The sequence below is a fragment of the Entelurus aequoreus genome, linkage group LG28, assembly GCF_033978785.1.
Source record: "Entelurus aequoreus isolate RoL-2023_Sb linkage group LG28, RoL_Eaeq_v1.1, whole genome shotgun sequence".
In the NCBI taxonomy this organism is placed as follows: Eukaryota; Metazoa; Chordata; class Actinopteri; order Syngnathiformes; family Syngnathidae; genus Entelurus; species Entelurus aequoreus.
The window spans coordinates 16,256,801-16,270,043 of record NC_084758.1 but is presented as its reverse complement, the minus strand read 5'-3'; the positions used below and the strand labels follow the sequence as shown (position 1 = coordinate 16,270,043).

Genomic DNA, 13,243 nt, shown 5'->3' with positions numbered 1-13,243 from the left:
GAATGTCCAGGATGAGTGGAGTGTGTGGATGTTGGAACGGTTCGAATCAGTTGAGAAATGTGGGTTATGAAGAGGTTTTGTATATTGCTCATTCATTTTGAATGGGAAGAAATTCCTGGAAATTCCAGAAAAAAACGGGAATTTGGGGAAATGTGAAACATGTTTTTGGCTTCAATATCCAGAGTGAGGAGAGTGTGTGGATGGTTGAAGGGTTCCAATCGGGTAGAAAAATGGTACAACTTTGAAAATGTCTATTCAGTTGAATGGGAATTTCCTGGAAATTTGGGAAAACCGGGAATTTTTTCAAGTACAGATAATATCACATTTGTCCTAGATGATATGAATGGGTTAGTGTTGGGATCTTCTGAATAGGTTGAGGTTGACATAGTAACACTTAGTAATTGACAATTGCTATAACTGAATTCCTGGAAATTCTGGGAAACCGGTAATTTGTACGCAAAAAAATAGTAACTTTTAATATCCTAACTAACAGGAAGGTTTTAAATGGTGGAATGGTTGGAGTTGGTTGAAAAATTTGAAAATAGGGCTTTTGAAATACGGAAATTCCTGGATTTTTTTTTTTACTTGGAAAATGGTAGATTGAATGTCCAGGATGAGTGGAAGGTGTTAAAAGGGAAACAGTTCAGAATTGCGGGAATTAAGCAAGTTTAAAAAATTGCCCGTCCATTTTTAATGGGAAAAATGTCCCGGAAAACCTGGAATTCTGTGTAATCTGGGTAAATCGAGCCACACATTTTTATACTTGAACGGTACCGATCGGGATAAAAACTGTGGCTGCTGAAAATCGTCTAACTTTGACTGAATAAGAAGAAGAAATTGACACGTTTGGCGTAGAATAGTATATTATACATCATATTACAATTTGAGTGATAACCAATATACACCAAATTATTCAGGTCATTTATGGCATTCTATTCACTTTCACATTGCAAAAAGTTCTACTTTTTTCATTTTCCATGACAAAGTGGCAAATTGAATCGAAATCTGAAATTGAGGGGTTCATTCGCACAAAACAGATATCTCCATTTTCCTTGTTTTGAGTAAATTAGACTTAGACAAACTTTATTGATCCACAAGTGAAATTGTTCCACACAGTAGCTCAGTTTCAAAGGATGGAAAGGATAATGCAGGTATAAAGGTGACTAAAATGTACAATAGTAGCAATATGAAATATAACATACACTACCGTTCAAAAGTTTGGGGTCACCCAAACACTTTTGTGGAATAGCCTTCATTTCTAAGAACAAGTATAGACTGTCGCGTTTCAGATGAAAGTTCTCTTTTTCTGGCCATTTTGAGCGTTTAATTGACCCCACAAATGTGATGCTCCAGAAACTCAATCTGTTCAAAGGAAGGTCAGTTTTGTAGCTTCTGTAACGAGCTAAACTGTTTTCAGATGTGTGAACATGATTGCACAAGGGTTTTCTAATCATCAATTAGCCTTCTGAGCCAATGAGCAAACACATTGTACCATTAGAACACTGGAGTGATAGTTGCTGGAAATGGGCCTCTATACACCTATGTAGATATTGCACCAAAAAACAGACATTTGCAGCTAGAATAGTCATTTACCACATTAGCAATGTATAGAGTGTATTTCTTTAAAGTTAAGACTAGTTTAAAGTTATCTTCATTGAAAAGTACAGTGCTTTTCCTTCAAAAATAAGGACATTTCAATGTGACCCCAAACTTTTGAACGGTAGTGTATATGTAATATTTAAATATTATATATACAGTATATAATATAAACTGATATATTATATTATTATATTATATTATAGTTTGATACAATATATATTCAAAAACTCAGTTTTTCCAGAGGAATGCTTATTCCATAGTTGTAATAAATTTATTTTTTTCCGGACAAACACTTTTTTTGGGTGATCCCTGGACAGGGGGGACCAGGGTTTACATTGAGCGCTGCATCATAACATCGTTATAGGGACAGCTGCATCACAAGACAACAACAGCAGAGTAAACACACGATTCAGTTTATCATTGGTGAGAGTAGTGTCTCGTACATTACATACACCAGCAATAGAAAAAAACAAAATGTTCCTATTTTTTTCTTTAATTCTACTATTTCCATAACAAAATGTATTTATTGTAGAATTGTTATTTCTTAAAAAAAATGTCTCCCGAGTCAAACTATTCCAAAGTCAACATTTTCAGCTCGTTCAGGACTTTGTGATTTTGGACTGTCAAAATATGCCAAAATCCATGCCTTAAACTGCCTTGGAAATTAGGGATGAGTACTGTTTACATTAGAACCCATACAGTACCAATTCCCGGTACCTGGGAATCCATACCAGTACCCAGCTATTTTTTAAATTTAACATTTACAGTCAGCTGTCTTGATTTTTTTTACACTTCTGAGTCTCATTTGCAAGTATTGTAAAGTAGATATTTGCATTGAGTTGCAATTCCAAGACGTTAGATGGTAGTAGTACATAGACTACGGTGTGTTGCCTGGCCAGGAAGTAGTATTTGCCATTCAGTTGAATTTGCCAGTCTTGTCTTTTGTTGAGCCCTACAAAGTGTTTATAATGTAAGTATTGTGCTTGATACACAGCTGTTTTATTGTAACGTGCAACCTCGTTGTAGTTTTCATTACCAAATTTGGAGGTGTGTAAATTGCCATGCAAAATCGCTAATTTGTGATACTTTAGTGTTTGTTCATGTAATTTGATAACAACAAAATTTCATTTTTATTTAACATTTAATAGTAAGCTGTCTTGATTTTTTTACACTTCTGAGTATCATTTGCAAGTATTGTAAAGTAGATTTTTGCATTGAGTTGCAATTCCAAGACGTTAGATGGTAGTAGTACATAGACTACGGTGTGTTGCCTAGCCAGGAAGTAGTATTTGCCATTCAGTTGAATTTGCCAGTCTTGTCTTTTGTTGGGCCCTACAAAGTGTTTATAATGTAAGTATTGTGCTTGATACACAGCTGTTTTATTGTAACGTGCAACCTCGTTGTAGTTTTCATTACCAAATTTGGAGGTGTGTAAATTGCCATGTAAAATCGCTAATTTGTGATACTTTAGTGTTTGTTCATGTAATTTGATTAATAACAAAATCTCATCTTTTATTTAACAGTAAGCGGTCTTGATTTTTTTTACACTCCTGAGTCTCATTTGCAAGTATTGTAAAGTAGATTTGTGTCATGATCCTAGGTCCGGATCACGTTTTTGTGTTTTCTGTTAGTTTTGGACTCCTTTAGTTCCTGTTTGTGCACCTCCTGAGTTTGTTTTGGTTGCTCATTATGTTCACCTGTCTCTGATTAGTGTTCGGCCGCTCCCCTGCTACACGAGCACTAATCAGAGGCATTATTTAAGCCTGCCTTTGCCGGTCAGTCAGCCTGGCGTCATTATTTGCTACAAGCACCTTCTACGTGAGTTTTGCCTTGTCTCTAGTTGTTTGCTTCATGCCTTGCTACTTAAGTCTTGTTTGTTCATGCTACAGTTAGTACGTTTTTCTCGTCCATAGTTTATGCTAAGTGTTAGTTTAGCATCCAGTGCGATCGGCACTTTTTTTCCTTTTGCTTGTTTTCAGTTTTTTGGTACTTTGCGTTATTTTTTAGAATAAATCATGTTTTTACCTGAACGCTTTGTCCGGGGTGGTCAGTATGCATTCCTGGGAGAACGACCCCGCATAAAGATGCGACCCAAACGTGGCAGATTTGCATAGAGTTGCAATTCTACGACGTTAGATGGTAGTGGTACATAGACTACGGTGTGTTGCCTAGCCAGGAAGTAGTATTTGCCATTAAGTTGAATTTGCCAGTCTTGCCTTTTGTTGGGCCCTACAAAGTGTTTGTAATGTAAGTATTGTGCTTGTTACACAGCTGTTTTATTTAAACGTGCAACCTCGTTGTAGTTTTCATTACCAAATTTGAAGGTGTGTAAATTGCCATGCAAAATCGCTAATTTGTGATACTTTAGTGTTTGTTCATGTAATTTGATTAATAACAAAATCTCATCTTTTATTTAACAGTAAGTTGTCTTGATTTTTTTTACACTCCTGAGTCTCATTTGCAAGTATTATAAAGTAGATTTTTGTCATGATCCTTGGTCCGGATCATGTTTTTGTGTTTTCTGTTAGATTTGGACTCCTTTAGTTCCTGTTTGTGCACCTCCTGAGTTTGTTTTGGTTGCCCATTATGTTCACCTGTCTCTGATTAGTGTTCGGCCGCTCCCCTGCTGCCCGAGCACTAATCAGAGGCATTATTTAAGCCTGCCTTTGCCGGTCAGTCATCCTGGCATCATTAATTGCTACAAGCACCTTCTACGTGAGTTTTGCCTTGTCTCTAGTTGTTTGCTTCATGTCTTGCTACGTAAGTCTTGTTTGTTCATGCTACAGTTAGTAAGTTTTTCTCGTCCATAGTTTATGCTAAGTGTTAGTTTAGCATCCAGTGCGATCGGCACTTTTTTTCCTTTTCAGTTTTTTGGTACTTTGCGTTATTTTTGAGAATAAATCATGTTTTTACCTGAACGCTTTGTCCGGGGTGGTCAGTATGCATTCCTGGGAGAACGACCCCGCATAAAGATGCGACCCAAACGTGACAGATTTGCATAGAGTTGCAATTCCAAGACGTTGGATGGTAGTAGTACATAGACTATGGTGTGTTGCCGAGCCAGGAAGTAGTCTTTGCCATTAAGTTGCCGGTCTTGCCTTTTGTTGGGCCCTACAAAGTGTTTATAATGTAAGTATTGTACTTGTTACACAGCTGTTTTATTTAAACGTGCAACCTCGTTGTAGTTTTCATGACCAAATTTGGAGGTGTGTAAATTGCCATGTAAAATCGCTAATGCTAGTCAGCAGCGAGAATACGGCAAAGCTAATGTAAGTTAGCATCCAGCTGGCGCTTCTTGAAAAGTGGAGGCCGTACTGTTTTCTATCAGGTATTCTTGCTTTGTTGGCATGGAAAATTGAGTGCTTGAATTTAGTCGATACCTCTGAAAGTACCGAATTCGGTACCCAACTGAAAAGTGACTAATATGAGAGTGTTGGGTATTTCAGAGCAAGGCCGGTGGTCAGCGTCAGCGGCGCTCTAACAGTAACACCAAATAAGATAGACTTGGAACAGTGCGATAGACGCACCTGGTAAGATGTCCACAAATAAAACTCTAAAGCAGGGGTGTCCAAACTTTTTCCACTGAGGGCCGCACACTGAAAAATCAAAGCAAGCGGGGGCCATTTTGATATTTTTTATTTTAAAAACCAATACAATATATGTATAAAAAATATACATTTAGGCTTCGACTCAGGCTTTATACCGGGGACTCCAAAGGGTATAGGTTCAAAAAAATAAAAATAAATTCATTATTTAGTATTATTATTACTATTATTACGTTTATTAAGTTTAAATATCTAGATCAACATTAGGTATATCTGTCAATATAAGGTTGTTGTTTTTTTTAGATTTAAGTTTTATGCTCTTTTTGTCAAAGAAAACCCAGTTTTTAATGGAAAAAATACAAAATATGAAATATTTTCCCCAATAAAATTTTCAAGTGGAACATTTCAGATTATATAATAATTGGAGCTCATAACATAACTCATAACAACATTGATTTTAATTGATTAGTATTTTTTGAGCAATGACACTTAAAAAAAAAAAAAAGTCCCACTAAAATTATTGGGGGTCCAAAAGGGTCCTGCTCAGTAAAGTGTTAAAAATTAAATTGTTTTTTTTTTTTAAACTGTTAACACAATAGTCTCGAGATCAACTTCAGATCTATCCGTCAATTATAACTTGTATTGTTGTTTATTATGTTCCTTGTTTGTTCATTTTAGGCCCTTCTTTAAAAAAAAAAAAAAAAAACAGTTTTTTTATATGGCAAACACAAAATATGCAACATTTTCCCCAAAAAATATCTCAAAGTGGAATATTTAATGTGACCTAATTGGAGCCTTGAATTTGTCAATAATTCATAATAACATTGATTTTGATTCATTATTATGTTTTAAAGAAAGAAACAGCCTGCATGACAGCTTAGTGTTATTAGAGTCAACATAGCAACATTTTATTGTCACCTGTTTACTCTTTTATACTACTTTTTATGTTTTGTTTTGTTTTTTATCATATTTTTAGAATTTGCTGTGGGGCCGTTAACAAATTCCATGCGGGCCGCAAATGGCCCCCGGGCCGCACTTTGGACATCCCTGCTCTAAAGAGAATATATTTTTGAACACAATACTAATATATAATAACATGTCTGTCCGTCTTTCTGCCTCAGTCATTTTGCAGTGCAGGCCTGCTTTAGCTACACGTCACACCCGGCATCATCCAACCCCAAACTGAGTAAGTTTTCTCCATCATTCTTATCCATTTGTTAGAATTTGTGTGTGTTTGCAAACTTTTTAATTGGCACGGTCATTGTTCAAGGTTGGAATTTTAAAGGCCTACTGAAATGAATTTTTTTTATTTAAACGGGGATAGCAGATCTTTTCTATGTGTCATACTTGATCATTTCGCGATATTGCCATATTTTTGCTGAAAGGATTTAGTATAGAACAACGACGATAAAGATTGCAACTTTTGGTATCTGATAAAAAAAAGGCTTGCCCCTACCGGAAGTAGCGTGACGTAGTCAGTTGAACATATACGCAAAGTTCCCTATTGTTTACAATGATGGCCGCATGAAGTGAGAGAGATTCGGACCGAGAAAGCAACAATTTCCCCATTAATTTGAGCGAGGATGAAAGATTTGTGGATGAGTAAAGTGCAAGTGAAGGACTAGTGGGGAGTTGAAGCTATTCAGATAGGGAAGATGCTGTGAGAGCCGAGGGTGACCTGATATTCAGCTGGGAATGACTACAACAGTAAATAAACACAAGACATATATATACTCTATTAGCCACAACACAACCAGGCTTATATTTAATATGCCACAAATTAATCCTGCATAAAAACACCTACGTGTATGCTAGCTCCTCTGCTAGCTCCTAGCTCCATAGAACACGCCAATACAATTCAAACACCTGATCAACACACACAATCACTCAGCCCAAAAGACTGTTCACCTAACCCAAGGTTCATAAAGCTTATATATTTTTAAAAAGTTACGTACGTGACGCGCACATACGGTCAAGCTCTCAAATGTTTAGCAGCCAAGGCTGCATACTCACGGTACCTGATATTCAGCTGGGAATGACTAAAACAGTAAATAAACACAAGACATATATATACTCTATTAGCCACAACACAACCAGGCTTATATTTAATATGCCACAAATTAATCCTACATAAAAACACCTGCGTGCTTGTTATGCTAGCTCCTAGCTCCTATGCTAGCTCCTAGCTCCATAGAACACGCCAATACAATTCAAACACCTGATCAACACACACAATCACTCAGCCCAAAAGACCGTTCACCTAACCCAAGGTTCATAAAGCTTATATATTTTTAAAAAGTTACGTACATACGCAAAAAAAAGTTGCGCACATACGGTCAAGCGATCAAATGTTTAGAAGCCAAAGCTGCATACTCACAGTAGCACGTCTGCGTCTTTGTCATCCAAATCAAAGTAATCCTGGTAAGAGTCTGTGTTGTCCCAGTTCTCTACAGGCGTCTGTGTATCGAAGTCAAAAGTCCTCCTGGTTAGAGTCTCTGTTATCCGAGTTCTTCCATCTTGACTGCATCTTTCGGGAATGTAAACAAAGAAGCGCCGGCTGTGTACTGTTGTTGCTGACTACGTTCGAAAAATACGTCCATTTCGCACCGACAACTTTCTTCTTTGCTTGCTCAGCTTCTTTCTCCATAATGCAATGAACATGATTGCAACAGATTCACGAACACAGATGTCCAGAATACTGTGGAATTATGAAATGAAAACAGAGCTTTTTCGTATTGGCTTCAATGTGGAAGGCATACCCGTGTTCGCCGGTCTACGTCACGCGCATACGTCATCCTCAGAGGCGTTTCGAACCGGAAGTTTAGCGGCAAATTTAAAATGTCACTTTATAAGTTAACCCGGCCGTATTGGCATGTGTTATAATGTTAAGATTTCATCATTGATATATAAACTATCAGACTGCGTGGTCGGTAGTAGTGGGTTTCAGTAGGCCTTTAAAGTGTGCCAGGGTCACTCAGATCATTACTCCACTTACTCCTCTGAAAACTGATTTTACGGAGCATATTTTGTGGAGTTTTCTGCTGTTTATGTCTCTGTTTATGCTCTCATTTAGCTATCAGTTTATTTTTATTTTAGGCATCGCCGAAGTTAGCTTTTAGCAGGTACCTTTTACACTTGAACTCATATGGAATAAATTCTTGGTACCATATTTTTCGGACTATAAGTCGCAGTTTTTTTCATAGTTTGGCCGGGGGTGCGACTTATACTCAGGAGCAGGCCTGGCCCTAACCAATCTGGCGCCCTAGGCAAGATTTTAGGTGGCGCCCCCCCACATCGGCAGTGAAGTGTATATACTCACAAGAAACCGAATAGCTTTGTCTTTGACCTTTTTTTTTACTTAAAGAAAGCAAATTAACAATCAGAATAGTTAACAAGATAAAAAAAAATATGAATAAATAAATGAATACAAAAAATGAAAAATATATGAAATACAATATTTTTTACATACATAAACACAAAATAAAACGTGTCAACAAGTTTCATAAAATAAATTAAAAATACAATATAAATAAGGCACTGCACAAAACAAGATATCAAACCAGTATGACTTTAACAACTATATTACAAAAAAAGGGAATCCTACAGAGTTCTCTATTTGTGCTTTTTAATATTGCATTAACTAGAATGACTTACAAATTACTGTACACCAGGGAGTACTGTAATTACCTAACGTTGGTTACATTATTATTTTCTATAACAATTTAGCCCCCTCCACAATATTAACCCGTCGTTAAAACAGAACTAGCTATTTATTGATTAGCAATTGCCGAATCATGTAACATTAGCTTAAAGCCAGGTTACTATCACATTCTGTAACAGACAAATAATTTCATGTAGGCTAATGTTACCTACCTGCTACCTCTGTCTTTTTCTCGTTTCTCCTCTTCTTTTCTCTTTTTTCTTCCCTGTGCACCTGACAGTTTTGGCCGTTTTGACATCTTGTGTAGTTGTTTTGATGTGGTGACGTCCAAAAAGAGTCATGATACGGGAAGGGAGGGGGCATACCGTGCGGGGGGAGGGGGAGGGGGGGCGTAATGTTGTAACAAATAATATTTCTATTAAATAGGCTTTACTTTGCATTTTAATTAACGTGGGATTATTTTTTGTATTTAGAAATAATAATACCAACTTTTTTTTTTTTTTTTTTTTTTCTCCAACATTTGTGGCACTGGCGTGGCGCCCCCTGATGGACGGCGCTCTTAGCATTTGCCTATACGGCCTATGCCACGGGCCGGCCCTGCTCAGGAGCGAGTTATGTGTGAAATTATTAACACATTAGCGTAAAATATCAAATAATATTATTTAGCTCATTCACGTAAGAGACTAGACGTATAAGATTTCATGGGATTTAGCGATTAGGAGTGACCGATTGTTTGGTAAACGTATAGCATGTTATATATGTTAGTTATTTGAATGACTCTTACCATAATATGTTACGTTAACATACCAGGCATGTTCTCAGTTGGTTATTTATGTGTCATATAACGTACACTTATTCAGCCTGTTGTTCACTATTCTTTATTTATTTTAAATTGCCTTTCAAATGTCTATTCTTGGTGTTGGCTTTTATCAAATACATTTCCCCAAAAAATGCGACTTATACTTCAGTGCGACTTATATATGTTTTTTTCCTTCTTTATTATGCATTTTCGTCAGGTGCGACTTATACTCCGGTGCGACTTATACTCCGAAAAAATAATGATATTTGTAAGAAACATACTTTATTTGTCGCCATGGAGACAAGGATTAGTGATTTAGAAGTAGCTACAACACTGCAGACTGCGGATGGACTTTAGCCGCTAGCTAGCTTGCCATGTCTTAAAGCACCTCTTCCTGAGGGCGTTTCAGTGTTATAAGTTCACCTTTATCTTTAGTTTTTAAGCCAAAATGCGTCCGTTCTGCCTTTTCTGTCTACACACTGTGTCTGCTTGTAAGTACTCTGTGTGTGTGCGCTGCCGAATATGCTCCTTTGCTCGTAAAACCAACAATGAAACAATGTGACGACTGGGGGGTACTATCGCGGTACTACACCAATACCGTACAACCCTATAACTGTGTTGTCCAGTTGTTCATTTTCCAACATGCATCCTTTATAGTTTGTCCCAGGTGCGTTGCCCTAGTCAGAATGCAGTCTGAATGTGCCAGTCTTGTCTTTTGTTGAGCCCAGAAAGTGTTTATACTGTATGTATTGTACTTATTTCACGCCGGCTGTCGATTGTAACTTAGTTGTAGTTTTTTGTCGCCAAAATTATAGGAGACAGGAGTTGCAATTGCCATGTAAAACTGCTAATGCTAATCATCAGCATGTATATGCCATATCCAATATAAACTAGTATTGATCTATCAAACTTCAAAAAGTGAATTCTTACTTTTGAGCGCTTTTTATCAGGCATGCTTGCTCTGTTGACATGGAAAATTGTAGTATTATCTTGAGGCACTTCACTATGAATACGACTGCAAGTGGATGTAACGTCGTTAGAGATGTCCGATAATATCGGCCGATAAATGCTTTAAAATGTAATATCGGAAATTATCGGTATCGGTTTCAAAAAGTAAAATTAATGACTTAAACACGGACGTAGGGCATACTTGCCAACCCTCCCGATTTTCCCGGAAGACTCCCGAATTTTAGTGCCCCTCCCGAAAATCTCCCGGGACAACCATTCTCCCGAATTTCTCCCGATTTCCACCCGGACAACAATATTGGGGGTGTGCCTTAAAGGCACTGCCTTTAGCGTCCTCTACAACCTGTCGTCACGTCCGCTTTTCCTCCATACAAATAGCGTGCCGGCCCAGTCACATAATAATTATAATACGGTGCGCCTTATGTATGACATAGACCCAAATAGACCCAGTCATCGACAGTGCGCTTTATAATCCGGTGCACCTTATGTATGAAATAGACCCGGTCATCGACAGTGCGCCTTATAATCCGGTGCGCCTTATGTATGGAATAGTGCGTCCGTCCCACTCACAAAAGTGTCATTTGTCAGCAATAGATTATTTGAACGCTTGAAATATTTAAATAACTTCAAATCTAGTGTCTATCGACAAAGTTTTTATAAAATTGTTTTGCTTGTTTTAGGGCCTTTTAATATTGTGTGCATTTCTGCAGAAATATATCTGCACTGATATAAAGTGACAATAATGACAATTTGGCAATAAGGTGAAATGAAACTTGAGTTTTAACTTGCACAACCTTTATGCAAATTGTATCGGCACGTCACAAACGTTTGAATTGTGTCATGTAGTGTCATGCGGTTGTGTCAAATACACAACTTCACAGACATAAATTCTCTGGAAGGCAGGAGATGTGTTCTTTACCACAAGATCATTTTCATTGCATGTCAGTGGTTTACTGGGCGTTAACTCATTACCGCTATGGGTATTATGCATATCTTAGTCCTTTGGCGCCATCTGATAAACAAGGGGCGCAATTACACCATGACAATATTTTCTTGTTTTTCATTTGGCAAGAATTAAGATTCATTTGGTTTTCATGGGAAAACCATTTTAATATACCAGGATGACAGTCTGTTAGAAAATAACAGTTATTATGGAATTCAAAGGGGCCAAAAGGAGGTATTCAAAGTAAGTGTGTATTAGTGTTGTCCCGATAACAATATTTTGGTACCGGTACCAAAATGTATTTCGATACGTTTCTAAATAAAGGGGACCACAAAAAATTGCATTATTAGCTTTATTTTAACAAAAAAACTTAGGGTACATTAAACATATGTTTCTTATTGCAAGTTTGTCCTTAAATAAAATAGTGAACAAACAAGACAACTTGTCTTTTAGTAGTAAGGAAACAAAGGCTCCTAATTTAGTCTGCTGACATATGCAGTAACTTATTGTGTCATTTATCATTCTATTATTTTGTCAACATTATTAAGGACAAGTGGTAGGAAATGAATTATTAATCTACTTGTTCATTTACTGTTAATATCTGCTTATTTTCTCTTTTAACATGTTCTATCCACACTTCTGTTCAAATGTAATAACCACTTATTTTTCTGTTGCAAAACCAGAATTATTCCGTACATTAGGCGCACCGGGTTACAAGGCGCACTGTTGAGTTTTGAGGGGGGAAAAAAAGGATTTTAAGTGTTTTATAGTCCGGCAAATACGGTAGCCCAATTTCGGTATGTGTTGCAGTAGTTACAGAATCACAAAAACAAAGGATAAGTGCAAGTTTATGTGCGTGTGTTCAAATATTCCTCCGCAGCAATCCGCTACACATTCGAGGCTGATGCAGAGAGGCAGAAATCAGGACTTCCGCCTCGCGTGGACTTCACGGGGTCGTCTCAGGGGACACTGGAGCTGCCTGGTCAGGGGAGAAAAGCCTGTGCCAACACCAAACTCCGACTTCTGGTATTTATTTATGTTTTTAGATGACAGGTGATTGCTATGAGGTGGATGTGTTCCTGTTGGAACACCCAACTGCACCCAAGACCCAACATGATGATTTTAGGTTGTCCTGAAGAATTTGGAGGTAATCCTCCTTTTTCATTGTCCCATTTACTCTCTGTAAAGCACCAGTTCCATTGGCAGCAAAACAGGCCCAGAGCATAATACTACCACCACCATGCTTGACTATAGGCATTGTGTTCCTGGGATTAAAGGCCTCATCTTTTCCCCTCCAAACATATTGCTGGGTATTGTGGCCAAACAGCTCAATTTTAGTTTCATCTGACTTTACATGGACAAAGATAAGACCTTCTGGAGGAAAGTTCTGTGGTCAGATGAAACAAAAATTGAGGCAGAGATCAGGACTTCCACCTCACGTGGACTTTACGGGGTCGTCTCAGGGGACACTGGAGCTGCCTGGTCAGGGGAGAAAAGCCTGTGCCAACACCAAACTCCGACTTCTGGTATTTATTTATGTTTTTAGATGGCAGGTGATTGCTATGAGGTGGATGTGTTTCAAATCATACCTGTTAGCCATTCCTTTACCACGTTTGACGTGTGTTTGGGGTCATTGTCCTGTTGGAACACCCAACTGCGCCCAAGACCCAACCTCCGGGCTGATGATTTTAGGTTGTCCTGAATAATTTGGAGGTAATCCTCCTTTTTCA

The 13,243-nt window shown here is 37.7% G+C and overlaps 1 protein-coding gene across 1 annotated transcript in view; it reads left to right on the top strand.

Annotated features, from left to right (window-relative positions):
* The window catches only part of LOC133644902 (integrin alpha-6-like), a 53,632-nt gene that overhangs the window by 17,334 nt on the left and 23,055 nt on the right, over nucleotides 1–13,243 (top strand). The window contains exons 10-12 of the mRNA XM_062039657.1: nucleotides 5,046–5,129; nucleotides 6,266–6,330; nucleotides 12,394–12,539. Coding sequence (XP_061895641.1) covers nucleotides 5,046–5,129; nucleotides 6,266–6,330; nucleotides 12,394–12,539 — 295 coding nt within the window. The remainder of the gene's footprint in view (nucleotides 1–5,045; nucleotides 5,130–6,265; nucleotides 6,331–12,393; nucleotides 12,540–13,243) is intronic.